Raw genomic sequence first — 23,513 nt, forward strand, 5'->3', positions numbered from 1 at the left:
TACACACACCGCACACAATTCCACTTGCTCAAGGGGGGAAGTAACGGCTTGCGTTTCTAAAGTATACGTATTCACGTCCTGAGCGAGACGTACATCCATTCCGTAACAGCTGGAGTAGGTTTTCACTCCATGAAGCTCGAACCCGGTACCCTAACTTTGGCGGTTCGGTACGCTAACTACTATGTCACCAGGTGCTCGCGTGCGTGTATGTCTGTATGTATGTATGTATGTGTGTTTATATGCATATACAGATTAAGATGTAGTCATATATGTCACATATATCGCTGTGAAATACAAAAAAAAATATTGAAATGAGAACTTGAACATATAGTTCAATATAAAGTGTGTGTGTGTGTGTGTGTGTGTGTGTGTGTGTGTGTGTGTGTGTGTGTGTGTGTGTGTGTGTGTGTGTGTGTGTGTGTGTGTGTGTGTGTGTGTGTGTGTGTGTGTGTGTGTGTGTGTGTGTGTGTGTGTGTGTGTGTGTGTGTGTGTTTTTACTGGGCACTGGGAAGTCAAATCTGGTCTCCCGAGTCCAGCAACTGGGCTAGCTCTCCCTCCTTCGCCGAATTGGTCCAAGTTGTCACCATGCGTCGACTTCAACGTGTCAATTCCGAGCGTCTACGCCTTAAAGCTCTCCAGCTCTTCCTAGGAATTAGGACGCTCTTTACCTCCTGCATAAAAGAAACCATCGAGAAGGAACAAGAAGAAAATGCTTGCAGCAATGACAACAAAGTTCCTCCTTCAGACAAGACTGGCAACGTGAAGAATACCAAGGATCTTCAAGGAACTGTTCACGAGGAAGGCAGTCCACCATCAAGAGAAGAAACAAAGAATTGTCGACCTAGAGATAAGTCCTCGAAGAAGTTCAACTTGTGTAAAGAGACACTCTCGAGCTCTTCGGAAACCTTCGAGGACACGAGGACAAGAGCATTCATGAGAAACTACGCCGTCGAGTCCCTCCTCGGACAGGGGGGTTTCGCAAAGACGGTGCTGGTCAGGAGCACCACCACAGGGCGAACGAGCGTAGCCAAGATCCCCACAAGGAGGGAGGACTGCGCCACCGTAACTTCGAGCGAAATCGAAGCCCTCGCGACCCTCGTCCACCCCAAGGTCTATATAGTATAGGTCAACCCACTAGCGCTCCGTTTTTCCTGTGTTCTGCGCATCCGTGACGTCAACGGGTGCAGTAGGGGTTAAACGCGGGAGCGTGTGTCAATCTGTGCTTGCCACTGAACGGGACAAGGTCACACTTCTCTGCCTACTTATCCTCACCGTTCATGTGGTATCACAATGCCGTCTTGCGCCGTGCGTAGCTGTGCTAATTTTCGAGTGAAAGGGAAATCAAATGTTCATTATTTTCGGTTTCCAAAAGATAAAGAAACCCAAAATCGCTGGATTCAGCTGTGTGGGAGAAAAGACCATATAAACCCACTGACTCAACGTTTATGCAGCAAACATTTTGAACAATCAGCATTTCAGAGAAATATGAAATTCGAACTCCTTGGAATACCGGTGCCTCCAAGTTGTATAGCATTCAAGCCTGGTGCAGTTCCATCGTTACATTTACCATCAGACACAGGTCCACCAGTATTGCAAGAAAATAGCAATGATTATTATATGGATCATGTGAAGATCTGTTTCCCTAGAACACCCATGTAAAGAAATTCCACCCTCATAGTAAACTGGCAAGATGTGACCTTGCACAGCTGTCCCCAGGTCAGATCCGAAGGCGGGGTTATATTCGTATCTAAAGTCATGTCAAGTCCCTGGGATCATGTGAAGACCTACCTCCCCAGATGTGCTCATCTGAAGATCTGTCTCCCTATGCCCGTCTGGGGAGACAGATCTCCAATTAAAGTTAATAATAGTAGTAATACTAATTATTATTATAAGAGAGAGAGAGAGCGGGAGTAGAAAAAGAGAGCGAGAGTAAGGCCGAGAGAGAGAGAGAGAGAGAGCGGGAGCAGAGAGAGAGAGAGAGAGAGAACGGGAGCCATGGGGAGGGGGAGGAGGAGGAGGAGAGAGACACCTGACAGATCACGCCGAATGCACCCAGTGACGTCACTAACCCCCCACTTCCCCCGCTGGGTATTTGGAACCTGCGCGTGCGCTGACCTATACTATATGGACCTTGGTCCACCCCAACATCGTCCGTCTGGTCGACATCGCCACGGACGGGGTCTGTGACATTATCGTGACGGAGTACTGCGCAGGCGGGACACTGTTCGACGCCCTCGCAAGACACCTGATGACAGCTTCCAGGTCATGGGGCGATCGTGTTATCTCGTACTTCAGACAGATCGTGTCCGCAGTCTCCTTCATGCACTCGAAGAACTTTGTCCACCTCGACCTGAAGAACGATAACCTCGTCCTCGATGCCGAAGAGAAAGTCGTCAAAGTCATCGACTTCGGCCTCTCAGCAAGGACGTCGGTGGTCTATCAGAGAGAGATTAAAGGTTTCCGGGGTACTCCATGGTACATGGCCCCTGAGGTGGTGGACAAGGCCCAGCATCCTTATGCAGGAGGTAAGGTCGATGTCTGGGCCTTGGGATGCGTCCTTTACGAGCTGTGCGAGGGCTGCCTACCGTACTACGAGCCCTGGATGAAGGACCTCCTCCTCAAATACTAGATGGAACATTTCCTGAGGTGCTGCGCGCTCGAAGGACCTGCCTTCAACATCCTAGTGTCAGGAATCTTCACCAAGTCCCAAGAACGGGCTCTCCTGAGCGTCCAGAAGGTGCATGCTCGATCCCAAACCCGAGAGCACGGTAACTATTTGGCAGGTACGCCAATTTAGACTCCCAGATAATGGGGAATGAGAGGAATAATGAAAAATTTGCTCAGTTTGTGATGTCGTCCATGAATAGTCCAACAATGACTATGTGCTCGAGTCAGGAAAAAAAAAAATCTTAAAAAAAAAAATCCCTTCAGCTGAATAAAATTATTTTTGTAAAATCATCTGATGCAAAGGGGTGGGGGGCAGGTATTCTTAAAGTTGTGCCTTTAAACCCCAAGGGGTTATCGAAACTGGTTCTTGGGGTTATCCAAAAAAGGTATGCTGGAGAATATATAAAAGAATCGTTTCAAATTATATTTTATGTATCTATTTTTGAAAATTAAAATAGATTACTCCCTAGAATTCAGATGTTTGTTCATAGTCGTCCTTTATTTTTCTCTCCTTTTTTACGGTAAATTACGAGTTTAATCGTTCGGAGCAGTAGGACTAATATGGGCGAAGTGGTATCGGATTGACTTGGAGTTGAGCTTTGGATTATCGGGGCTGAATAACTTTAAGATCCACTGGGTTAGAGGGAAACCCATCAGTAATTGAGCAGGTTGAGGACATACCCAGACCTGATTAGAGACTAGGGCGTGGTTTCTCTTTCATTGCAAACACTATAGGACGACTTTAACCATTCTAAAGGCCTCCCGGACTGGGTAGTACCATTTTCCTTCATTATGGTTTCCTCTGTTTGTTTGTTTGTTTGTTTATTGATTTATTGATTTATCTATTTATTTATCTATTTATTTATTTGTTTATTTATTTATTTATTTATCTTTGTGTGTGTCTCACTATTACGATCCTTAAAAAATCCCATGTGAGCCTACTGCTCCCAATGTTTAACTTTTAATTTACTGTAAAAAAAAAAAAAAAAAAAAAAAAAAAGGAGAGAAAAATAAAGGACGGCTATAAACAAACACCTGAATTCTAGGGAGTAATTTAATTTTAATTTTCAATAAATAAATGCATTAATGGGCCTCTTCCGGGAAATCATCTGTGAGTATCTGTGAGTATAATAAGGGGCTTATTTCCATTGAGGTTAGCACGGCGTCTGGCACCAATTTCCATGGCGTATTATCATCATACGGATTTTTCTCTCGTAGCAGGCGGATTCTTGTTAGATTCGCAGTTGACTCCCCGGGGAAATTGTCTGCACAAATAAATGATGAGATTCCATGGTAAGTACCATTGACTCGAGTTTGTTTCACTTTTTATATCTGGCTGCTTCCTTATCCGGCTTTGAAAAGCTAAACAAGTCGACTCCGTCTTTGCTACGATTTTTGCTACAGTTCCACACAGAATAATTCTTCCCTTAGGCTTTCCTCTTCTTCCTCACCTTCTTTGTCGGTTGACCCTATTCATAGATCATTTTCTGAATACATCAGTTTGAATTTTATATTAGGTAGCCGCCGCCATGCGATACGACCACGATGCATGAATGATAAACATAACCTTTGACGAAATTTTCGCCAGACATGATTTCAAATTGCAATTAAAAAAAAAATGGGATAAGTTGTAGAATGATGTAATAAGATGTGGTATATGTACATGTTTGCATCCTCGGTTTCTATGGTAATAGACTGTATCGTGTCCAACACTAAATACTGTAGCACATTTAAATAAAATGCAAGTGACGATAGGGCCTGTCACATGCACAAACTGCCGTGACCAGCGCAGATTAATATCATAATCGTTCAAGTGTCCGGAAACCTTAGAGGGAATTTAAAGGTCATTTGTTTTCCTGTGGCAAGATAGCGTTCTAACACTCGCACGTAATTTACATATACAGTACGTATGAATCATTTCTCCATATGGTGTGTATGCAAGCCTGTATTTTTGTACTTTTAATTTTGTCACTGAGCATACACACCATATGGAGAAATAATTCATACACACACATACATGGAACATGTATGAATTATTTCTTCATATGGTGTATATGCAAACCTGTATTTTTGTACTTTTAATTGTGTCACTGAGCCACTGGCAACGAGATATATGGTACTTGTCTTGTAGCTCGTAGCAACTTTTCATAACTATATTTGTCACATCATGTAATACGTTTCCGTAAGCCGATTTCCTGTTATTCATTGGAAATGAAATATTACTGAATTGAGTAAACGTTTGTGCATCAAAAATAAAAATATTGTTAGCTCTGCAACAGTTGAAACACGCGAATCTTGGAACGCATGTTAAGAGAAAGTTGATCTGATATCATATTGAAGCACTTTCTCTTGCCCATATGGACCAGCCATGCAACATTCCCATTCCCTAATGACCAAATATTATTCATCAGAAAACATGCTGGTAATTTTTAATTCTGCCTAAATTATTTTCGTTCATTAATTATCTCGTGTACAACCTTCATGACTCCGCTTACGCTTGATATTGTTCCATGGATAAAAACGCTAGTTATTGCCAGAGACTACTAATACTTAACTTGCTCTAAAGACCTTCTTGAACATTAACTGGACATATAAATTTCTTGTAATGAGGAGGGGAAATACTAAATATCTCCACTTTTGTTAAGAACACCCATCGACACAAGCAAGGCATAGATTTCACTGTCCGTTGCTGTTTCGCAGATGCCGATTCAGCCCCGTAGTAGAGTTTATTTTATTTTATTTTATTTTATTAGTTTTGTAGTGGTTGTTTATACTCACCCTTTCACGTATATTCCTATTTGTACGAACATCTTGTAAGAACAAGGAATTTTATTAAAGAAATATGGCAGTATAAGATATATTTGTAGAAAATATCTGAAACTTTAGTTTCAGATATTTTCTATTGTTTATTAAGGTGTTATAATAATTATCATTATTTCCGTATTTTCCTTAGCACCTCAGACTATTATACTTCTGTGCAGGGCTGTTTCTAGCTTGGTGGGGGCCCTAGGCAAGAGGCAGTTAGGGGCCCTCAAAAGTTAGAGAGATAGACAGATTGGTATTTCATTTATACCTGTGAAGTTTGCCAAACAGTAATTAAACGACTTCTATATCTTTTGATGGTGTTAAAGGATGCAAGTAACTATTACACCATATTTATTTATTTATACATTTATTTTAACTTAACATCACAGTCTCTGAATACAAACCACACTTCAAAATATTGGTAACTTAACATCACAGTCTCTGAATACAAACCACACTCCAAAATAGTAGTAACTTAACATCACAGTCTCTGAATACAAACCACCACCAACTGCATTGTATTGGGCTCAAAATCTCTGCTTTCTGGCTTTTTTACTAGCAAAATCATCAATGATGTCTTCATACAACACGTCTTTCCCCACTTCATGGTTGATGCTGATTATTGCAAGACCATTGAGTCGCTCCTGCCCCATAGATGATCTTAAATAGGTCTTGATGAGTTTCAGCTTCGAAAAGCTCCTCTCTGCTGAGGCCACAGTCACAGGCAGAGTACAGGCAATTCTCAGTGCAACCCACAGATTGGGATACAATTCCTCAAAATGTTTTTTGTGGATAAAGGTGAGGAGCTCAAGAGCAGTCATTTCGTCTGAGGGCAAACTTGGTAAGTGTTTAACTTCCATAGCCAGTTCCTTTCCATCAATGTCACTTTCCATATCCAGAGGTTAATGTCTTGCATAGTTTGTCACACTGGTTGTTCAATGACTGATCATCCAGTTTCTGGAAATTGACCAGCACTCCAAATTGGTCTCTTACTTCACTCAGAGTTTTAAATCTATCAGTTAAGGATTGAATGGTAGTGTCAACAACAACATTAAAGAATATTATTTCTAGCCTCTTCATTGCATCTGCAATGGGCTCATCTGCGGCCCCATAAGCAAAGTGTCTTTTTTTTAGTACTTCTTAATCTCTTTTCTTTGAGTACAGCCTCTACATTCATTTTCTCACACATATCTTTAGCAGAGACTTGAGCTGAAGTGAATCCAATTCTGTAATTAGTCAGAGATGTTTTCGCTTTAGTAAGGAGGTCAACTGCCACATCAAGCTGCATTTTAGGAGACTGCAGGAGCTTACTGACATGGTTCACAATGTGTAGAATGTCATACCATATGACTGTGCAAATGATAAATCGGTATGACCCCACCTCTTCTGCCAAACTTTGGGTTTCAACCTTGGTCAGAGGATCAGACACTTCCCTGACCTTCAACAAAGCTTCCCTTATATTAGAGGCCTGATACCGCACAGCTTCTATGCTATTAATACGGCTCTCCCATCTTGTGTCACTCCAGGTCTTGAGTGCAACAGTGACATAATCTTTTAGGATTGCCCATCTTTGTGGTGAGGCTGAAAATAGGTTGTACAGTTTCTGAACAGTGCCGAAATAGCTAGTGGCATCTATTGAAGCTGTTGCTGCATCAGATATCATCAAGTTTAGGGAATGTGCTCCACATGGAACTTAGAGTGCACGAGGGTTCTTCTCAAGAAGTCTGGCTTGAACTCCTTTGTTTCTCCCTTTCATGTTGGCACCATTATCATATGATTGTCCTCTGCAATCTTCAAGGAGAATATTCAGTTACTTCAGTTTCTTTATAATTAGAGATGACAAACCAAGACCTGTTGTTTCAGAAGCTACAAGGAACCCCATAAAATGTTCCTTAATTTCTGGTTTCTTATCCATTTTGACAGTCCTTATGACGACTGACATCTGTTCTTGATGGCTTACATCGGGAGTACAGTCCAAAATAATTGAATAATATTTGGACTGTTTAACTTCAGTCACCATTGTGTCCATTATTTTAGTACTGACTGAAGCAATAAGTTCATTTTGGATGATATTTCCAAGGTAGCTGGAATGACTGAACTGGCCACTCTCAACACGCTCAATGTACTGCTTCATGACAGGATCAAATTTAGCAAGCAGCTCCACCTCTTTTAGAAAATTCCCATTATTCTGCTGGTGTAACGTGTTTGATGAACCTCTAAATGCAAGATTTCTCTCGGCTAAGGATTGGATAATGGCGATCAAGCGAGTCAGGACATCTCTCCAGCGCCTCTTTTCAGCCTACAATAGTGTTCTTTCAGCTTGGTCTATTGTCTTTCCAGTTTGCAAACGGAGTTGTAAATCTTTCCAGGTTGCCATGTGCGCTATGTGTGCTGGACTGCTTTCATGACTTTTCAAAAGTGTGCCTATGTTTTTCCAGTCTGTCAGTCCTTCTGTCACTAACTTTTGTTCTTTGGTTGAAAATAATTTACAACAAAAGCAATAGAGAGCATTTTTTGTTTTTGAGTAGATAAGCCAAGTCCGCTTCATCTTTTCTCCATTAACCAATGTTCTAAAAAAATAATGATAATGAAAACTTCTTCCGTCTTCTTTTTTGGGAAATGTGAAATCAGAACTAATCTGAAATGGCCCTCTACCTACTGCATCCGTTCTAAATGCATCAGACAGAATGGTTGGCCAGTTAGCAGGATCTAGTGGTTTAGAATAAATGGGAGGCTGCTCAGAAGTAGATGATGCCTTCTGTGGTTCTGGGGAATGTGGTGGTCTTGGTGGCAGTACAGCTTCCTGGACAGATCCTGATGAATGTGATGGCACTGGAGCATCCTGTTCAGGAAGTTTCAGAATATTCCTCTGGCTTGCTGTCTGGAGCTCCAATATATTTTAGAATTGATCCTGCAAAATTACAAATTTCCTTAGATGATTAGGCGTTAGTCTAAAATAATACTCACCATTCAGAAAACATAATAAAACCAAACTTTAATGTGTTTCTTTAAATTATTAAATAAACGATAATGAATTACCTTTTTCTTTTGACCATTTTTCTTCGTCAAATTTCTTTTTCTTTCGTTTCTCTGCTCCGCTGAGATAAATTCGTTTTGATGCCATTACGGGAATGATGATTGGCGAGTCTTAGAGTCTAATGTAGGCCTAGCACAGAAATCTGTTAAGTGAAAACCTTATAAATACATGGAATCAATTTTACATACACGATATTCGAGTAGAATAAATATGATTATTTTGATCAGTATAGGCCTAAAACAGATATCTGTAAAGTGTAAACCTTTTAAATACCCTTAAATAAAAATAATTCTACATATACAAAATTCGGGTAGACCTGAAAGGTGAACAGATGGGTGATTGTTGAGCCTGTGGTTATCTTAATATTATATACAAACTAGAGAAACGGACCACACGACAAACGGAATAGAATTCATGTATTTTTGTCACTTCCTTTTGAGCTAACCTCGGTCCTGCCATCTAGTGTTTTTTTCATTAGGTAGGTGAAGTGAGAAAATAGATAATCATAATTTTTATAATAAAGAAATAAGCGAATAAATGAATAAGGGATTGGATAAAATATCGATACAAAATAAACAAAATTGAACATATGAACATATATGAACATTGAATATTGAAAAAGGTGGAAGAGGTAAACATTCCATAGAATACAAACATTTCCTATTGTGCATACAAATATAATAAAAGGAATTCCAACTTACAGTCACAGAACACACAAACTTACAAATTTACACTATTAGAAGCTAAGCATGAAGCGACCAAAGAGTAAACAAGAACGCTGGTGATGCCAATTCCAGTGACAAATAAAGCCAAACAATTGGACAAAGAATAGTAAGCTAATGGCCAAAAAGAGTTTGTAATCAACAATTAATAAAATCTGTAGCCATAAGCCCTAGCTTAGTGAACACATAAATGAATAAATAAAGCCAATTAATGCTTACCATATTATATCTTTAGATTAAATAAGATGTAGGTGATTTTTAACAAGATAGTATTTTTATCAGACGATCAAAACATTTCAAACAATAACAAACACTGCAAGAGGCGTGTTGTTGTTTTGCGTCGGCGAGCGGGAGAGGCACAGGCTCATATTTGACCTTCGGTAGCGTTACCTAGCTATTGGGCCGGCCGGGGGCCCCCTGGTAGGTTGGGGGCCCTAGGCAATCGCCTATACCGCCTATAGCTAGAAACGGCCCTGCTTCTGTGGAGCGTAGTTTCCGACTTTGCTCGGACCTTGGTTCAAATCCAACGACTCCCGGTGATTGCTGCTTGCCCTGACAGTTCGAACACACGAATACGTGCAAGACAAGTAATAGCAAGTGAAAGTAAAATAAGAGCCCATTGGTTTCAGAATATGAGGGGAAGCTTTCATTGAAGAATCGAAGATTTTTGTCCCCCCCCCACCCAAAAAAAAAAAAATAAAATCGACGGTAGCGAGAAAAGATGTAGGCTAGCATAGGGCAGAAACTATAAGAACACTGATAAGAAGACACGATAATACACCTGAAGAAGAAAAGTGTCACTATATCCCAACAGGATGCACGTAAGAAATTCCATATAATTTGCACGTATTGCCACGGCAGTCCGCGTTTTGTTCACAGGTGCTGGAGCGCACCGGTCAAAATGACTTCGGAACCGCTTACTTCCTCACTGTAATCTTTGAGTCAGGCAAGGGGTTAACAGTTTTACAAACGAGCACATGGGGGCACACACAAACAAACACACTATATAAGCATTCTACAAGGACAAGTACTCCTACTGTAAATGTAAACAAAGCCCCTCATGATATGTCTGCAGGAACGCTGCACATCCATTCCCACACCCTGCGATAAAGAACAATCCGCATCACTTCCTTCGTTTGTCTCAAAGTGGCGAAAGTAACCCATTGTCGCACAGACACGACCCGCCCACTGACCATCCGTGCGTGTTTCGGGGCGGTTGACAAGAATGATCCCATCTGGCTTTGTTTCTGTTGTTATTGCAAGAGAATTGAGTGGAAGGAAGGAGCGGAGGAAAAGAAGAATGGACGCAAGATAAGAAGAAAAGGAAAGTATTTATGCGAGGGGGAAGAATGTATGTGCTAGTCAGTAATTAGCCAATGTCCACAGCTGGGCAAAGGCTCGTCTCATTATACACCAGGAGTCGCATGGTAACGCTAACCTTTGCCACACCACTCCTGCAAACCTCACTATCTAGTCCAGTGTTCCCCAACCTTTTTTGGCTGCGACCCTAAATCCACTCTTAGCCTGGAGTCGCCACCCTAATTGTAATAATAAATTCAACCATTTCATGTTATATTTCTACGTACTTGCATAATGTTTATAAACTTTCGTTTTTATAGTTCAGTTTATATTTACTAGCACAATGAATGAAAAAAAAGTTTAAAAAGACCCTCTGGCGACCCTCAGAAACATCCTCGCGACCCTAGTTTGGGTCGCAACCCTGGGGTTGGGAACCACTGAATTCTAGTCTCTCCATCTTTCTGGTCTCCCTCTTTCACGCACACCATCTCCTGGTATCTAATCAATAACACACCTATGTAATTCCCCCATTCTTTCTGGCCATCTGACTTTCCCAACTTCATTGCCACTGTTTTGTCATTCCCATAATATCTTTGAATCAAGAATCTCCTACCCAATTCTTCGTGCTTACCAGTGTTATTCCAACCACTAATTTCTCCACTGCTCTCTTTGCATTTCTCGTCTTTTTCCCTATCCCATATATTAGTTTTCAAGTTTCGCATCTGTAGATCATAGTTGACATTAATTGTAACTGTGTTTTAAGCATACAGACAGTCTGTGGTGATGTTCCTATATTTATTAAATACTTTCCAACCAATTGTGTTACGTCTTTTTTTTATTATTTAGTTTTCATAATCTATAGTTAGTTTCAGCATTTGACTTTAATAAATGTAATATTTATTTGTTTTAATTCTCACCATTGATTATGATCACTTTCTAAATTCTAGAGATCATCGTTACTTTAGTTTTATATTCATTTATTTTCAAACCTATTTCGAACCTCTCTTTGTTGAGATCACTACATATCTTGCAAGACTCGTGCTAATTCTGAAATGAGAGTAATCTCACCTGAAAATATTAGATAATTGCAATATTCTGTATTAATATTAAAAACCTTTCCTTTCCCAAATTCCTCCCAGAGAAGCTTTCCTGAGGTCTACCGATAAAATATATAGTCGATTAATTATCTTTCAACAAAAGAAGAACATTTTACACTTCCACATGATGAGTCCACTGGATGTTCACGCCAGTCTTGGGTCCACATGCTCATCTCCTCGTTTGACAGGGGCAGGTTGCAACCCCAAAATAACCATAGGAGAAGGGAAACTTGTAGACAGCGAGGTGGGGGGATGACCTTACCTCTATCAACCTAACCAACGCATATGGTTTAATCTGGCGAAAACATCTTGGTCACCATTTGAGCTACCAATTTATCACATTTAAAATGTCCATAGCTTAAGTTTATATTTTTATCAAAAGTGCCTGATATTAAACATGATTCTATTACGTTTCTTTCATACAGGTTCTTTCCTTTGGCTAAAATTGTTGCCTTAGACCAATAACGCATTATTTTCCTGCACAAATCTCACACTATATTTATGTTGGGAAATCCTTGTTTCCAAGTTTTTCCCAGTTTGTCCAATATAAAAGTTGTTGCAGTCTTAGCATGGAATTTTATAGACCACACCGTTGTTGTTAGGCGGGCTATTCTTAATTAATGTTTTATTAATGGTGTGGTCATATTTAAAAGCTACTTTGATATCCAATTTCTTGAGTAACTTGACAATACTAAGAAAGCTTTCATGAAAAGGAAGAACAAGTGTATTAAGTTGTTTATGGTTTCCTTGTTCATGATTGCATGCTTTGTAAAAACGTTTCTTGACAGTATTGTGACATTGATTAAGAATGTGAGTGGGATATTTTAACTTTTCTCCAATATTCCGGATAGTTCTAATTTCCTCATCAATAAATTCAGGATCTTAAATCCTGTAAGCTCTCAAGTACATAGAAATAAAAACTGATCTTTTTACATTTATATGATGATTGGAATAAAGATAAACATAGGAAAGAATGTTGGTAGGTTTTCTATAGACTTGTTTTCAGGACACCATCATCTCAAATTATTTCAACATCGAAAAAGGGCAAGCTGTTGTTATTTTCTATTTCAAGAGTGAAGTTTATAGAGGATACCAATGAATTTAGATTAACAAAGAAATCACCAGTAGATAGGTTATTAGGCCAGAAACACAAAACATCGTCTACATATCGGAACCAAATAACTTTTAATAGTTAGTAATAAATATTTTTTCAAAATATTCCATGTAGATAGCTAAAACTGGTGAATGAGGATTCCCCATAACCATCCCGAAAGTCTGTGTGTAATGTTTTCTCTCAAAGACAAATGAATTATTTACACACAGACTTATTAATTTTACCAAATTTGTACAAGGGATACCATCAATACTGTTACCTAGAATATTTGGGAGAAAGGTTAAAACATCTTGAATTGGGACATGAGTAAAGAGCCCAGTAACATCAAAACTAACTAAATTGTAAGGATAATCAATGTTGAGAGATTTAACCTTCTTAATCAAGTATTCACTATTTTGAATAAATGAGTTAGAAATAGTACCTACAAAGAGAGAAAGATTTTCCACAAGGCACTTAGAAAGCATATAGCTCACAGATGGGTCTAATGGGATGGTTTGGCTTGTGAGTTTTTTAATAAGCCCATACAAATAAGGAGTTGAAGGATTTAGTGTAGAAAAATATTTAATCAAATCATCTCTACCTTTAAGTAATGCTTTTAATTCTTTATGGAAATCCTTATTTACCGTGTCACTAAGATCTTTGTTAAGTTCATAATAAATGTTTTTATCTTGTAAGTGACCAATTACTTTGTTATTATAATCACTTTTGTCCATAATCACCAAGGTTTTGCTTTTATCAGCTTTAGTTATGCTTTGAGATGTGTCTTCTTTTTAAGTTAACATGGCTTTAACAAATCTTTTGGAAATGTGTTATCTTTACAATTAAGCATAGCACTTTAAACTAAACCCCTAATTAAACCACTGTTTTCACTCGAATGTTTTTCAAATTTAAAAAGAGACACCCCAATCTCAACAGGATTTATCTTTTTACTGTATGCAAAAGATAACCCATAACCTAAAGCACATACAGTATTATGGTCCAAAACTTTGGATGGCAAGTTCAAAACACAATCATACATATATATATATATATATATATATATATATATATATATATATATATATATATATATATATATATATGTATGCATAAATTTATACAAGTATATATATATATATATATATATATATATATGTATATATATATATATATATGTATGTATATATACATATTATATATATATGTATATATATATATAATATATTATATATATATATATATATATATATATATATATATATATATATTCACACACACTGAATGGTCCCCACTGCAGATCTTAATTTTTTTTTTTTTTTTTTTCAACCACATCAACTTTTTACTTTTAATTCTGTCATCACGAACGAGACTGACAATGCGCTCGTCGGAGACATATACGGAAACTGATATGAAGTGAAGCCAAGGACTCGAACCTCAGCTCAGACGTATCAATGTAACAGTGACTAACCACTGCGCCATCAAGAGAGATATAAGTTGAGTACAATTTCTTATATTTGTATGCTTGAGCCACATACATATACACGAATTTTGTGCTCAACCCATCCCCGCTATGATGGTACAATGGCAGTATGTGCGCATGGGCAAGTGTTATACACACACACTGAATGGTTCCCAGTGCAGACCTTAATATTTTTTTTTTTCAACCACATTAACTTTTTACTTTTAATTCCATGTCATGGCAGAGCTGCAAGAAGGAAACCATTCCTTCATCCAGTCAATATCAAGTGCAGAAAAGATTGGGATGTTGAGATGGTGGAGAGACCTGTGGCCTTTTGGAGCAATGTCATTTTCTCTGATGAGTCATGATTCGCATTATTTTCTGACAGTGAAAGAGTGTGGGTCTAGAGACTGTAGTCAAGATTTTGACCTCAAAAGCCTGCAGCCAATAGTGAAACATGGGGACATTTCAATAATGGTGTGGGGTCCAATTTGGAGTGATGGTCGATCAGAGTTTGTAGAGTGTCAAGGAAACATCAATTCAGGCAAATATGTTTCTATATTAAAAGAAGGACTCATTCCAATATTCTCCAGTGGTAGAATGATTAAAAATGTCTTCCTATTTATGGAAGATGGAGCTCCTTGTCACACTGCTCAAGCAACACAAAATTGGTTGAGTCAAAATGGGATCAGGAAATTTCCATGGCCAAGTCAGTCCCCTATTGAACACCTCTGGGGCATGTTAGACCAACAAGTTCGCAAGAAGAACAGGAAGCCATCCTCAAAGCCCGAACTCTTAGGATTACTACAGGAAACATGGCAAGAAATCCCTCAAGATGATATTCGTGAACTAATCACTAGCATGCCTAGAAAGGTCCTTGCATTGAAAAAAGCAAAGGGGATGTCAACCAAGTATTAGTTATTCACATTGTGACCATTTATAATCACTTTAATTGTATCAATTGCTTGTTTAATAAATCAAACTATTTCTCTTAGTATCTATTCATTTTTGTCATATCTGTATATATATATATATATATATATATATATATATATATATATATAATTATATGTATATTTATATATAGATATATATATATCTTGGGCACAGGTTTTCTCTCAGACAATTCAGATCAAAATAAACTGTACTAAATGCTTTGATGATTTTAAGGTAGGAATTCTTGATCTTTTGAAAGATCTTATTATTTGTAGAGAGGGATTGGATGAAATTATTCATTTCCCTTTGATGAGTAGCATAGCTCACTTTTAGTGCTGTTGTATACCGACTTGGTCGATTATCTTCTAGTAACAGAGGAAACTGTTGACTAACATTTACAGAAACTCAGAGTTTTCCGCCTTGATCTGAGGCTTCTTCAGGTTGTAGACTGCGGGTTGTTTCTTCACTGGAGGTTAGGAGAATAGTGAGGAAGGTTATCCATGTAAGGGTACTTATACGGGATCAGGACAACCGGGCGCGGGTGAAGCTCGATACTGATTGGCTAGCAGATATCTGGTCGGGATCTCGGAGCGCTCTTGCGGAAGACCTAGTGACCCGTCCCGATTGCTGATTGGTTGAATGATGGATTGTTGGGTCGATGGTGTTTTGTAGTGGAGTATGTCTGTCATGTGGGTGTACGGATGGCAAAATGAAACCTACACTCTGCTCTATGTTGATGGAAGGACGTTGGCAAGTGATGGAAACGGCTTCAGCCATCTAAAGCGTTCTGAAGTCGTCTTCATGGTGGATGATTACAGTTTGATCTATGAAACTCTGTAAGGGTGATTTCTTATCGTGTTCTTGTGTATAATGTTGGGAAATTGAACCTTGACTTCTGTGGTACTGTAGACGGCGTCGCAACGTGGCAGTGGCCCTCCTGGCAAGTAAATTTATGTAACTCCCCACTTTTCCTAGTTCCTAAGAAGGATGGATCTTTTAGACCAGTCATAGGTTTCTATAAAGTGAACACAAACACCACTCCGGACCGCACGCCAATGCCCGTTATGGCAGACGTTCTCCAATTACTGGGCCAAGGAAATAAGGCGTTCTCGACCTTATATCTCAAATCTGCCTTCTGGCATATACAATTAACGGAAAAAATCTAAACGGATAACCGCCTTTAGCACTAATAAGGGTCATTACGAATTTAATCGTATGCCCTCCGGGCTGAAAAATGCCCCTAGCGCACTACAACGACTCATGAATAGCCTCTTTAAAAACAAATTAGGCAAACCCTTTTTCGTCTACCTAGACAACCTAATGATATTTTCCCCTAGTGTGAAAGAACACCTTGACACAATTCGGTACGTCTTATGCACCATCAGCAATGCTGCCCTCAAGATTCAACTTAACAAATGCTCATTTCTGAAGAAGGAAATTACGTTCTTTGGCCATACAGAGAACAAAGAAGGAATCCACACAGACTCAGATAAGATCAGAACCATTACTGAATTCCCCACCCCAAGGAACGAAAACCAATTTCGCTCCTTTGTTGGAACAGCATCATATTATCGCCAATTTGTAGAAAAAATTGCGGAATTAGCTACTTCACATATTAAAATCACACATAAGAACGTACCCCTCAAATGGGACTCAGAGGAACAAGAGTGCTTTCAGAAAATAAAAACTGCACTAACCACGGCACCTATACTCGTTTTCCCGAACTTTATTAAGGAACTCCTTTTGTTCACGGGTGCACCCTCCCTTGGGATAGGAGCAGTCCTAAAACAAATAGACTCAAACGGGAAACATAGAACGATTGCTTACGCGAGCCGCGTGTTGGACCTTGCGGAGCGTAATAACTTCACCACCCACTTGGGAGCTCTAGCTGTGGTCTGGGCTCTAAAACATTTTCGGGAACTCGTCCTAGGACACAAAACCATGGTCATGACAGGCCATCAACCTTTAACAGAGTTTTTCAAAGGGAAAACTTTACAGGGTAAGATAGCTAGGTGACACACAACCATATTAGAATTCAACAAAGAGATTGCCTATATAAGAGGTAAGGCAAACGTCGTTGCAGACACACTTAGCAGAAACCCCCTGATGGCAACAGTTCCAACCACCCACTACAATTCCCCTCAGGAACTTCGAGAGGAACAAAGAAATGACCCAAATTGGTCACATATAATCCTCCACCTAGACACGGGAGCCACACTACATAAGCACCCCATGCTCCCCCTCCGAGAATTACATCTAAAAGATGGAATTCTTAACAGAGGGACTACTACTCCAACCCAAACAGTGATCCCAAACTCACTGATTCCCAGAATCCTCTTAATGGTCCACGATACCCCCATTGCAGGTCACCAGGCAGAGACAAATGCCTGGCAAAAACCAGACGTGCATATTTCTGGCCTAAGTTGGCCACCGACCTCACCCGTCACATTGAACACTGCACTACCTATAGCCAACTTCGTGGAGCAGACCCTAGAGTCCAGGGGCAGGCAACCTTCGGCCCACGAAGGCCTAGCGTCCGGCCTGCCACCCTGCTAGGCATTATTATTGCAATCCGGCCCGCGAAACTCCAAGCAAAAGGAGAGAAAATTTTCCAATAGATATTATGTTTTCAAATGAATAAATTTAATTATTGAATTACTTTATATTTCGTTGGTAATAGTAGTAGTAGTAGTTGTTGTAGTAGCAGTAGTAGTAGTAATAGTAGTACGAAAATAAAACACTTATGAAAAAAGCAATAATATGGAGTAGTAGTAGTATTTGTTTTGTTATCATTTGTCTGTTTATTATTATTTGTTCGATTCTCATTTATTGTTAGTTGTACGTCAATTTATTATTATTTACTATTTACCTGTTTGTTTATTATTTAACTATACCTATGCATTTATTCATCTTATTATTTACATTATTATAGTTTTTATTTATTAATTTATTTATTTATCATTATTACGATTTTTTCGCATCCGACCTAGATATGGACCCAAAGGTCTACTGTCGGCATGCTCCGCCTTTGTAATCCTTTGTATGTAGAAATTTAAGCTAGATCAAATTAGTGAAGTACTAGAAAGCCAAAGTTTACACTAAATTCTGCTCAACTTTTAATGGGGTTTAAAAATTGCAAACACAAATTTATTTGAATAAAATGTTAGAATTTGAATGTTTAATTAAATACAGTCAACTAATTAATTTTATTTATTGAGCATGATTGTCTTGTCTGACATACCAAATTGGCTTCACTGGAAGAGATCGAAGGTTCGAAAAAAATGGAAATATTGGATTTATAAAATCAACTTTCAACATCATCGTTCTCGAGAATATTCTGTCGTCAGCAATCGTCAAATTTCATTCTTCAAATCGAGTTCAAAGTAAACTGCCATATTCATCACTTGTCAACCGCGTATTATTGAATTCAAGCTTCAAATCCAATTCAAGTCGTCATTTGTCAACTTCTCAAATTTTCACGAAACTTCTGTGTGATATATTGGACGGTGTCTTCAGTTTATCGTTCAGGTCGGACAATCGTGTAATTAAAATCTGCCAAATAACATCCGATGGCAGATACTGTTTTGGCAACTCTGCCCCACACTGCACGGTCTATGATCCTGTCACTGCCAGAGCAGCCAGACGCTAGCGTTCAGTGTCCGTTAGACTTTCACGTTAATCCCAGGTACGTAAGCTTTTTGGTCAGTACAGATCAATTACAGTTATTTCTTATAAAAAATAAATTACAACTACTAAAATTATGTAGCTACTAATCTAATTAATTATATTTAAATTAGATGACGTACATTTACAATCAATGCACCATTGTTTCGCTTATTCATTATTGATATACCTCATTTTCTTCCTTTTCAGCTCATCATGCCTGCGACCCAGCGTGTTGAGAAGAGGAAAGTGGACCTCGAGCATCGGACCTTCAACCCTAAGTGGGAGAAGTACTTCTTCATCGAGCGCTTTGGACAGGCCCAGTGCCTAATATGCTTGAAGACTGTGGCTGTCCTAAAAGAGTACAACGTGCGCCGCCACTGGGAGACAGATCACCGATCGTCAAACTTTGCCTCGATGTCTGCCGCCGCGAAGAAGGACGTCATCGTTAGACTATCAGGCAACCTGCAGAAACAAACTTCGCTCTTCCACAAGCAGAATGCTGAGGCCGAAAAGGTGACGCGCGCCAGTTATGAAGTCTCCCGCATCCTTGCTCGCCGAATGAAGTCATTCGCGGATGGGGACTTCATCAAGGAATGCCTCCTCGCTGTAGTGGATTCCGTCCGTCCAGAGCAGCGTTCTGCCTTTGAGAGCGTGAGCCTTTCGTCACCGTTCGTCGTCGCATCCAGGATATGTCGGACAACGTACACGATTCACTCAAAACATACAGCTCGAACTTCGTCGCCTTTTCCCTCGCTCTGGATGAGAGGACCGACACAAATGACACGGCCCAGCTGACCGTTTTCATCCGCGGCGTCACCGCTGACCTCCAGGTGTGTGAGGAATTCCTCCAGCTTGTCCCGCCACTCGGCACCACCACTGGGCAAGACATCTGCGACGCCGTGCTTCAGTGTGTTGATCAGCACTCCCTGGACCTCTCCCGTCTTGTGTGCGTGACGACCGACGGTGCCCCGGCGATGGTTGGGGAGAAGAAGGGCGCCGCTTCGCTGCTCGTGCGCCACTGTGAAACCGCCAGATACAATCAGCCCATTAACATGATGCACTGCATCATCCACCAAGAGTCCCTGTGCGCCAAGTCTGCCAACCACGTTGATGTCATGTCTGTCGTAGTGAAGGTCGTCAATTCCATCCTTTCCCGCAGCCTTAACCACCGTCAGTTCCAGGTACTGATGGACGAGGTGAACGTGCACTACAATGACCTACTCTACTTCTGTGAGGTACGCTGGCTGAGTCGTGGGGCAATGCTGTCTCGCTTGTGCGACCTACAGCATGAGATTGCTACCTTCCTACGTCAGAAGAACCTTCCCCACGCTGATCAATTCTCTGATCCGCGGTGGCTAACTCGCCTGGCCCTGCTCACGGACATCACGATGCACCTGAACTCCCTCAACATGATGCTGCAAGGCAAAGATATTCTCGTGACAGACATGTACATGCACATCACTGCCTTCGAGGTTAAGCTGCGCTTGTGGGAGGCTCAATTGGCTTCTGGTCAGTTTGTGAATTTTCCTCGCCTTGCTGCTTGTGCCCCTGACGACGTGGACCTGGACACTTGCGTTAGTGTCGTTATCTTTCTGCGTGAGGAAATTGCTTCCCGTTTTGCAGGAGTCGGGGTGCTGGCTGCGGACGGACTTCAAGCTTTTCACTGCTCCCTTTGACTTCCCCGTGGAAGACGCCCCTGCCTCCCTACAGATGGAGTTGGTGGAGCAGCAGTGCAACGATGAAAGGAAGGCGAAGTTCTGCACGTCTTCTACGTTGTCCTTCTTCCGCGACATCGTCCTCCCTTCTAACAATTTTCAAAAATACACTGCGCATGTTCAACGCATTGTGGCCATGTTTGGCAGCACCTACTGTTGCGAACAGCTCTTCTTCAAAATGAAGTACATGAAGTCTCACCTTCGCTCCCAACTCTCAGACCGCCACCTAAATGACATTCTTCTGTTGTCTACCTCAACCATCGAGCCAGACATGGAAATACTTCTTCATGCCAACAGCACCAGCAGTCTCATTGATTTGTAGGGTGTTTAATGCAATTCTTGTATAATTCATTCATTGTACTCAATGTATTGTACAAAATAGAGTAATTCTGGGGATTTCGTTTTTTACTCCGGCCCGCGGCCTCCTTCCAAAAGTCTCATCCGGCCCTCACTCTGAAAAGTTTGCCCCCCCCCCCCTGCCCGAGACCATTCCAAATTGGAGAGGTACCCATCTCCTCAGAAGCATGAGATACTAAGGGTATCGATCTTTTAAAGCTACCTCCATGCCGCCAAGGTTTCCATTACATCCTTGCCGCAGCGAATTACTTTTCAAAGTATACAATACTAGTGCCCCTACCAGATAAATCAGCAGAAAGAGTGGCCCAAGTCTTGGTTCACTACGTGTTCTGCAAATATAATATACTTCGCCAAATTCTTTCTGACAATGGCACGGAATTCATGAACGAAATCCTCCAAAACGTGGCCAAATTATACCACAACAGGTTATACGCCACAACATATCATCCACAAGGAAACGGACTTGTAGAGAGAACAAACAGAAAAATCCTCGAAGTCCTCCGTCCCCTTTGCGACACATGGGAACAATGATTTCCAAAAGTACAGGCCAGCATTAATGGCTCTACAAACTCAGCGACGAAGAACTTCCCCCACTTCGTACTCTTCGGCCAACACCTCCGTATGCCTTATGACGTATTGGAGAAGTCCCCTCCTCTCCTATACACCATAGAAGATTACGTAAAGTGCGTAGAACTCGCCATGCACTTGATCCACAAAGAAGTCAAAAAGACTCGGAAAAAAAACTTGAATGAAACGACATAAATATTCTCGATCCTTGTCTCTCACCCCAGGTGACGTTGTCATGCTTAAACACCTCAACAGATCAAACAAACTTAAACCAAAGTTCTTTGGCCCCCTTGTAGTAGCAGAAACACTAAGCAACAACAACTACCACCTTATAGACCCGTCAGACGACACCCTCATCACAGCACATGGAGAAAAATGGAAACAAATCAAATCAATACTCGATGTCAAGTCCATTCTAGACAGACACGGTTTCCTACCAAACCGACCTCCATCCACCACCCTACATCATCCACCCACAACCAATAAACCTCAACCCCCTACCTTTCACATGTCACTACGCTCCAGATAGTAATTCTCTATAACAATCCAGATTCTTTTCACCTTTGAGGGCAGGACGTCATACTCACCTAAGTTTTAAAGTGATCACGATCTCTATTCACTAAACTCTTTCCCAACTATATAAAAATCCTCTTCAACTTTTTTTTTCCGGATCGTGTTCACCAGGCAGAACCATACACCCATACACTCACAACAACAAATAATTAAACGAAAACATATTCAGAAGTAAAATACCTAACCACACTCTCACACTTTAAGACCACCCCAAACCTCCTCCCTTTAGATAGACTAAAAACTGCACTTTCCTTCGCTGTAAGAGGCTGGTAGATGAAAGTAGACAAGTAGGTAGATAGAGGGGTAGGTGGCGAGAAATTAATTTTTACGAGTTAGATGTTTTGAAAACAATAGCCGTGAGGGAGTTGCAGAGTTGCATAATCTCGCTCACCGTCTAAAGTTTGTAAACACAGCTAGGGTATCGATATTGGCGCTGATGTGACGAGATGTAATCACGAAGCCATTCCGCTTCGTGGCCAAGATTGCTTGCGTAAGCAGTATTATTTGAGACAGTGTAACAGTATTTCTGATTGGAGAAAAGGGTGGAGGAGGAGAGAAATTATTGGTACATGGGAGAAAAGACACGCCCTTAAGGGGAGGCACTTATTTGTAACGGTCAAAATTATTGGATGAATCAAGTAGTGACGTCGGAGCAGAGTTGGCTTGGTGAGTGGATTGGGGATCCTAGATGGGAGTCCTCTAGTGTACTTAATCAAACTAAGTTGTAGAAGTAGTGAAAAAACTCAAGAAAATAATTAAATCGTTTTAAATATCCCACGAGCAGCATATATTAAGTGAAACTTGACTAAGTAGGATGAACTGAGGCATGGGGCCTACAGATGAGTGACTAACTTACATTAAGACAATGATGAAAAGAAATTGAAGGGAAGAAAGAATAAAAAAATAATTTAAAGGAACAGTTAACAGAATTAAACCAGCAATTACGGAGAGAAGGGAACGGAAAGTGATGGGAACGACATCGCCTCAAGAAACCTCCACGTAAAAAGCATCTTCCCCTCGAATAACTAGGCCTATATTACTCCCTCATTGAAACAACAGTAGGTATGAATGCAATCTATGCCCATATCCCTCTCGACCCACAAAAGAGATTCATAGGTTGGAATAATCCCATTCCCATATACCTACAAAAACTCGACTATCACCTTCGATGTTCAACCGACCACCATTATCAAATGCGAAGACGGCCAATGGTACTCATACACCCCTTCTCTGACCTCATCTTATGCAAATCAGCTGTTACTAAACTCCATGTATGCCCCGCTATTATCTCCGCTTCTACCAACACTTTCAGTTCCCTTCTATAATATTGTAATTCTTCATTCACATGCAACTTTCTTCACTTTCTTTATATCATTGTAGTATTGTAAGTCACTCGTCTATAGGCCCCATGCCTCTTTCGTAACGTAGGCTTTTAGTCAAATTCCATTACTCAATAAACGAAGGGGAATTAAATTAACTTTTCTTCATTTTCTTCACGAATTCTGGTACAACGTATTTTC

General features: G+C 40.3%; 3 protein-coding genes across 3 annotated transcripts; 2 read left to right on the plus strand and 1 right to left on the minus strand.

The window, feature by feature from the left end:
- The first annotated feature begins 2,248 nt into the window (after positions 1-2,248).
- On the plus strand, positions 2,249-2,629 carry LOC143036143 (uncharacterized). The gene has a single exon (XM_076203391.1). It carries the CDS (start codon positions 2,249-2,251, stop codon positions 2,627-2,629), a length of 381 nt encoding a protein of 126 aa, XP_076059506.1.
- Positions 2,630-5,654: 3,025 nt separating this feature from the next.
- On the minus strand, positions 5,655-9,702 carry LOC143036407 (uncharacterized). The gene is made up of 3 exons (XM_076203737.1): positions 9,451-9,702; positions 8,512-8,651; positions 5,655-8,383 (listed from the first exon to the last, which is right to left on the minus strand). The coding sequence occupies exon 3, from the start codon at positions 7,133-7,135 to the stop codon at positions 6,569-6,571; it is 567 nt and encodes a 188-aa protein (XP_076059852.1). The 5' UTR covers positions 7,136-8,383; positions 8,512-8,651; positions 9,451-9,702; the 3' UTR covers positions 5,655-6,568.
- An 8,982-nt stretch (positions 9,703-18,684) lies between these two features.
- On the plus strand, positions 18,685-20,818 carry LOC143036144 (general transcription factor II-I repeat domain-containing protein 2-like). The gene is made up of 4 exons (XM_076203392.1): positions 18,685-18,816; positions 18,989-19,449; positions 19,509-20,355; positions 20,405-20,818. The coding sequence occupies exons 1-4, from the start codon at positions 18,685-18,687 to the stop codon at positions 20,816-20,818; spliced, it is 1,854 nt and encodes a 617-aa protein (XP_076059507.1).
- The last annotated feature ends 2,695 nt before the right edge of the window (positions 20,819-23,513 follow it).

Source organism: Oratosquilla oratoria, chromosome 20, assembly GCF_046742065.1.
Source record: "Oratosquilla oratoria isolate Oo_2021 chromosome 20, ASM4674206v1, whole genome shotgun sequence".
Lineage (NCBI taxonomy): Eukaryota > Metazoa > Arthropoda > Malacostraca > Stomatopoda > Squillidae > Oratosquilla > Oratosquilla oratoria.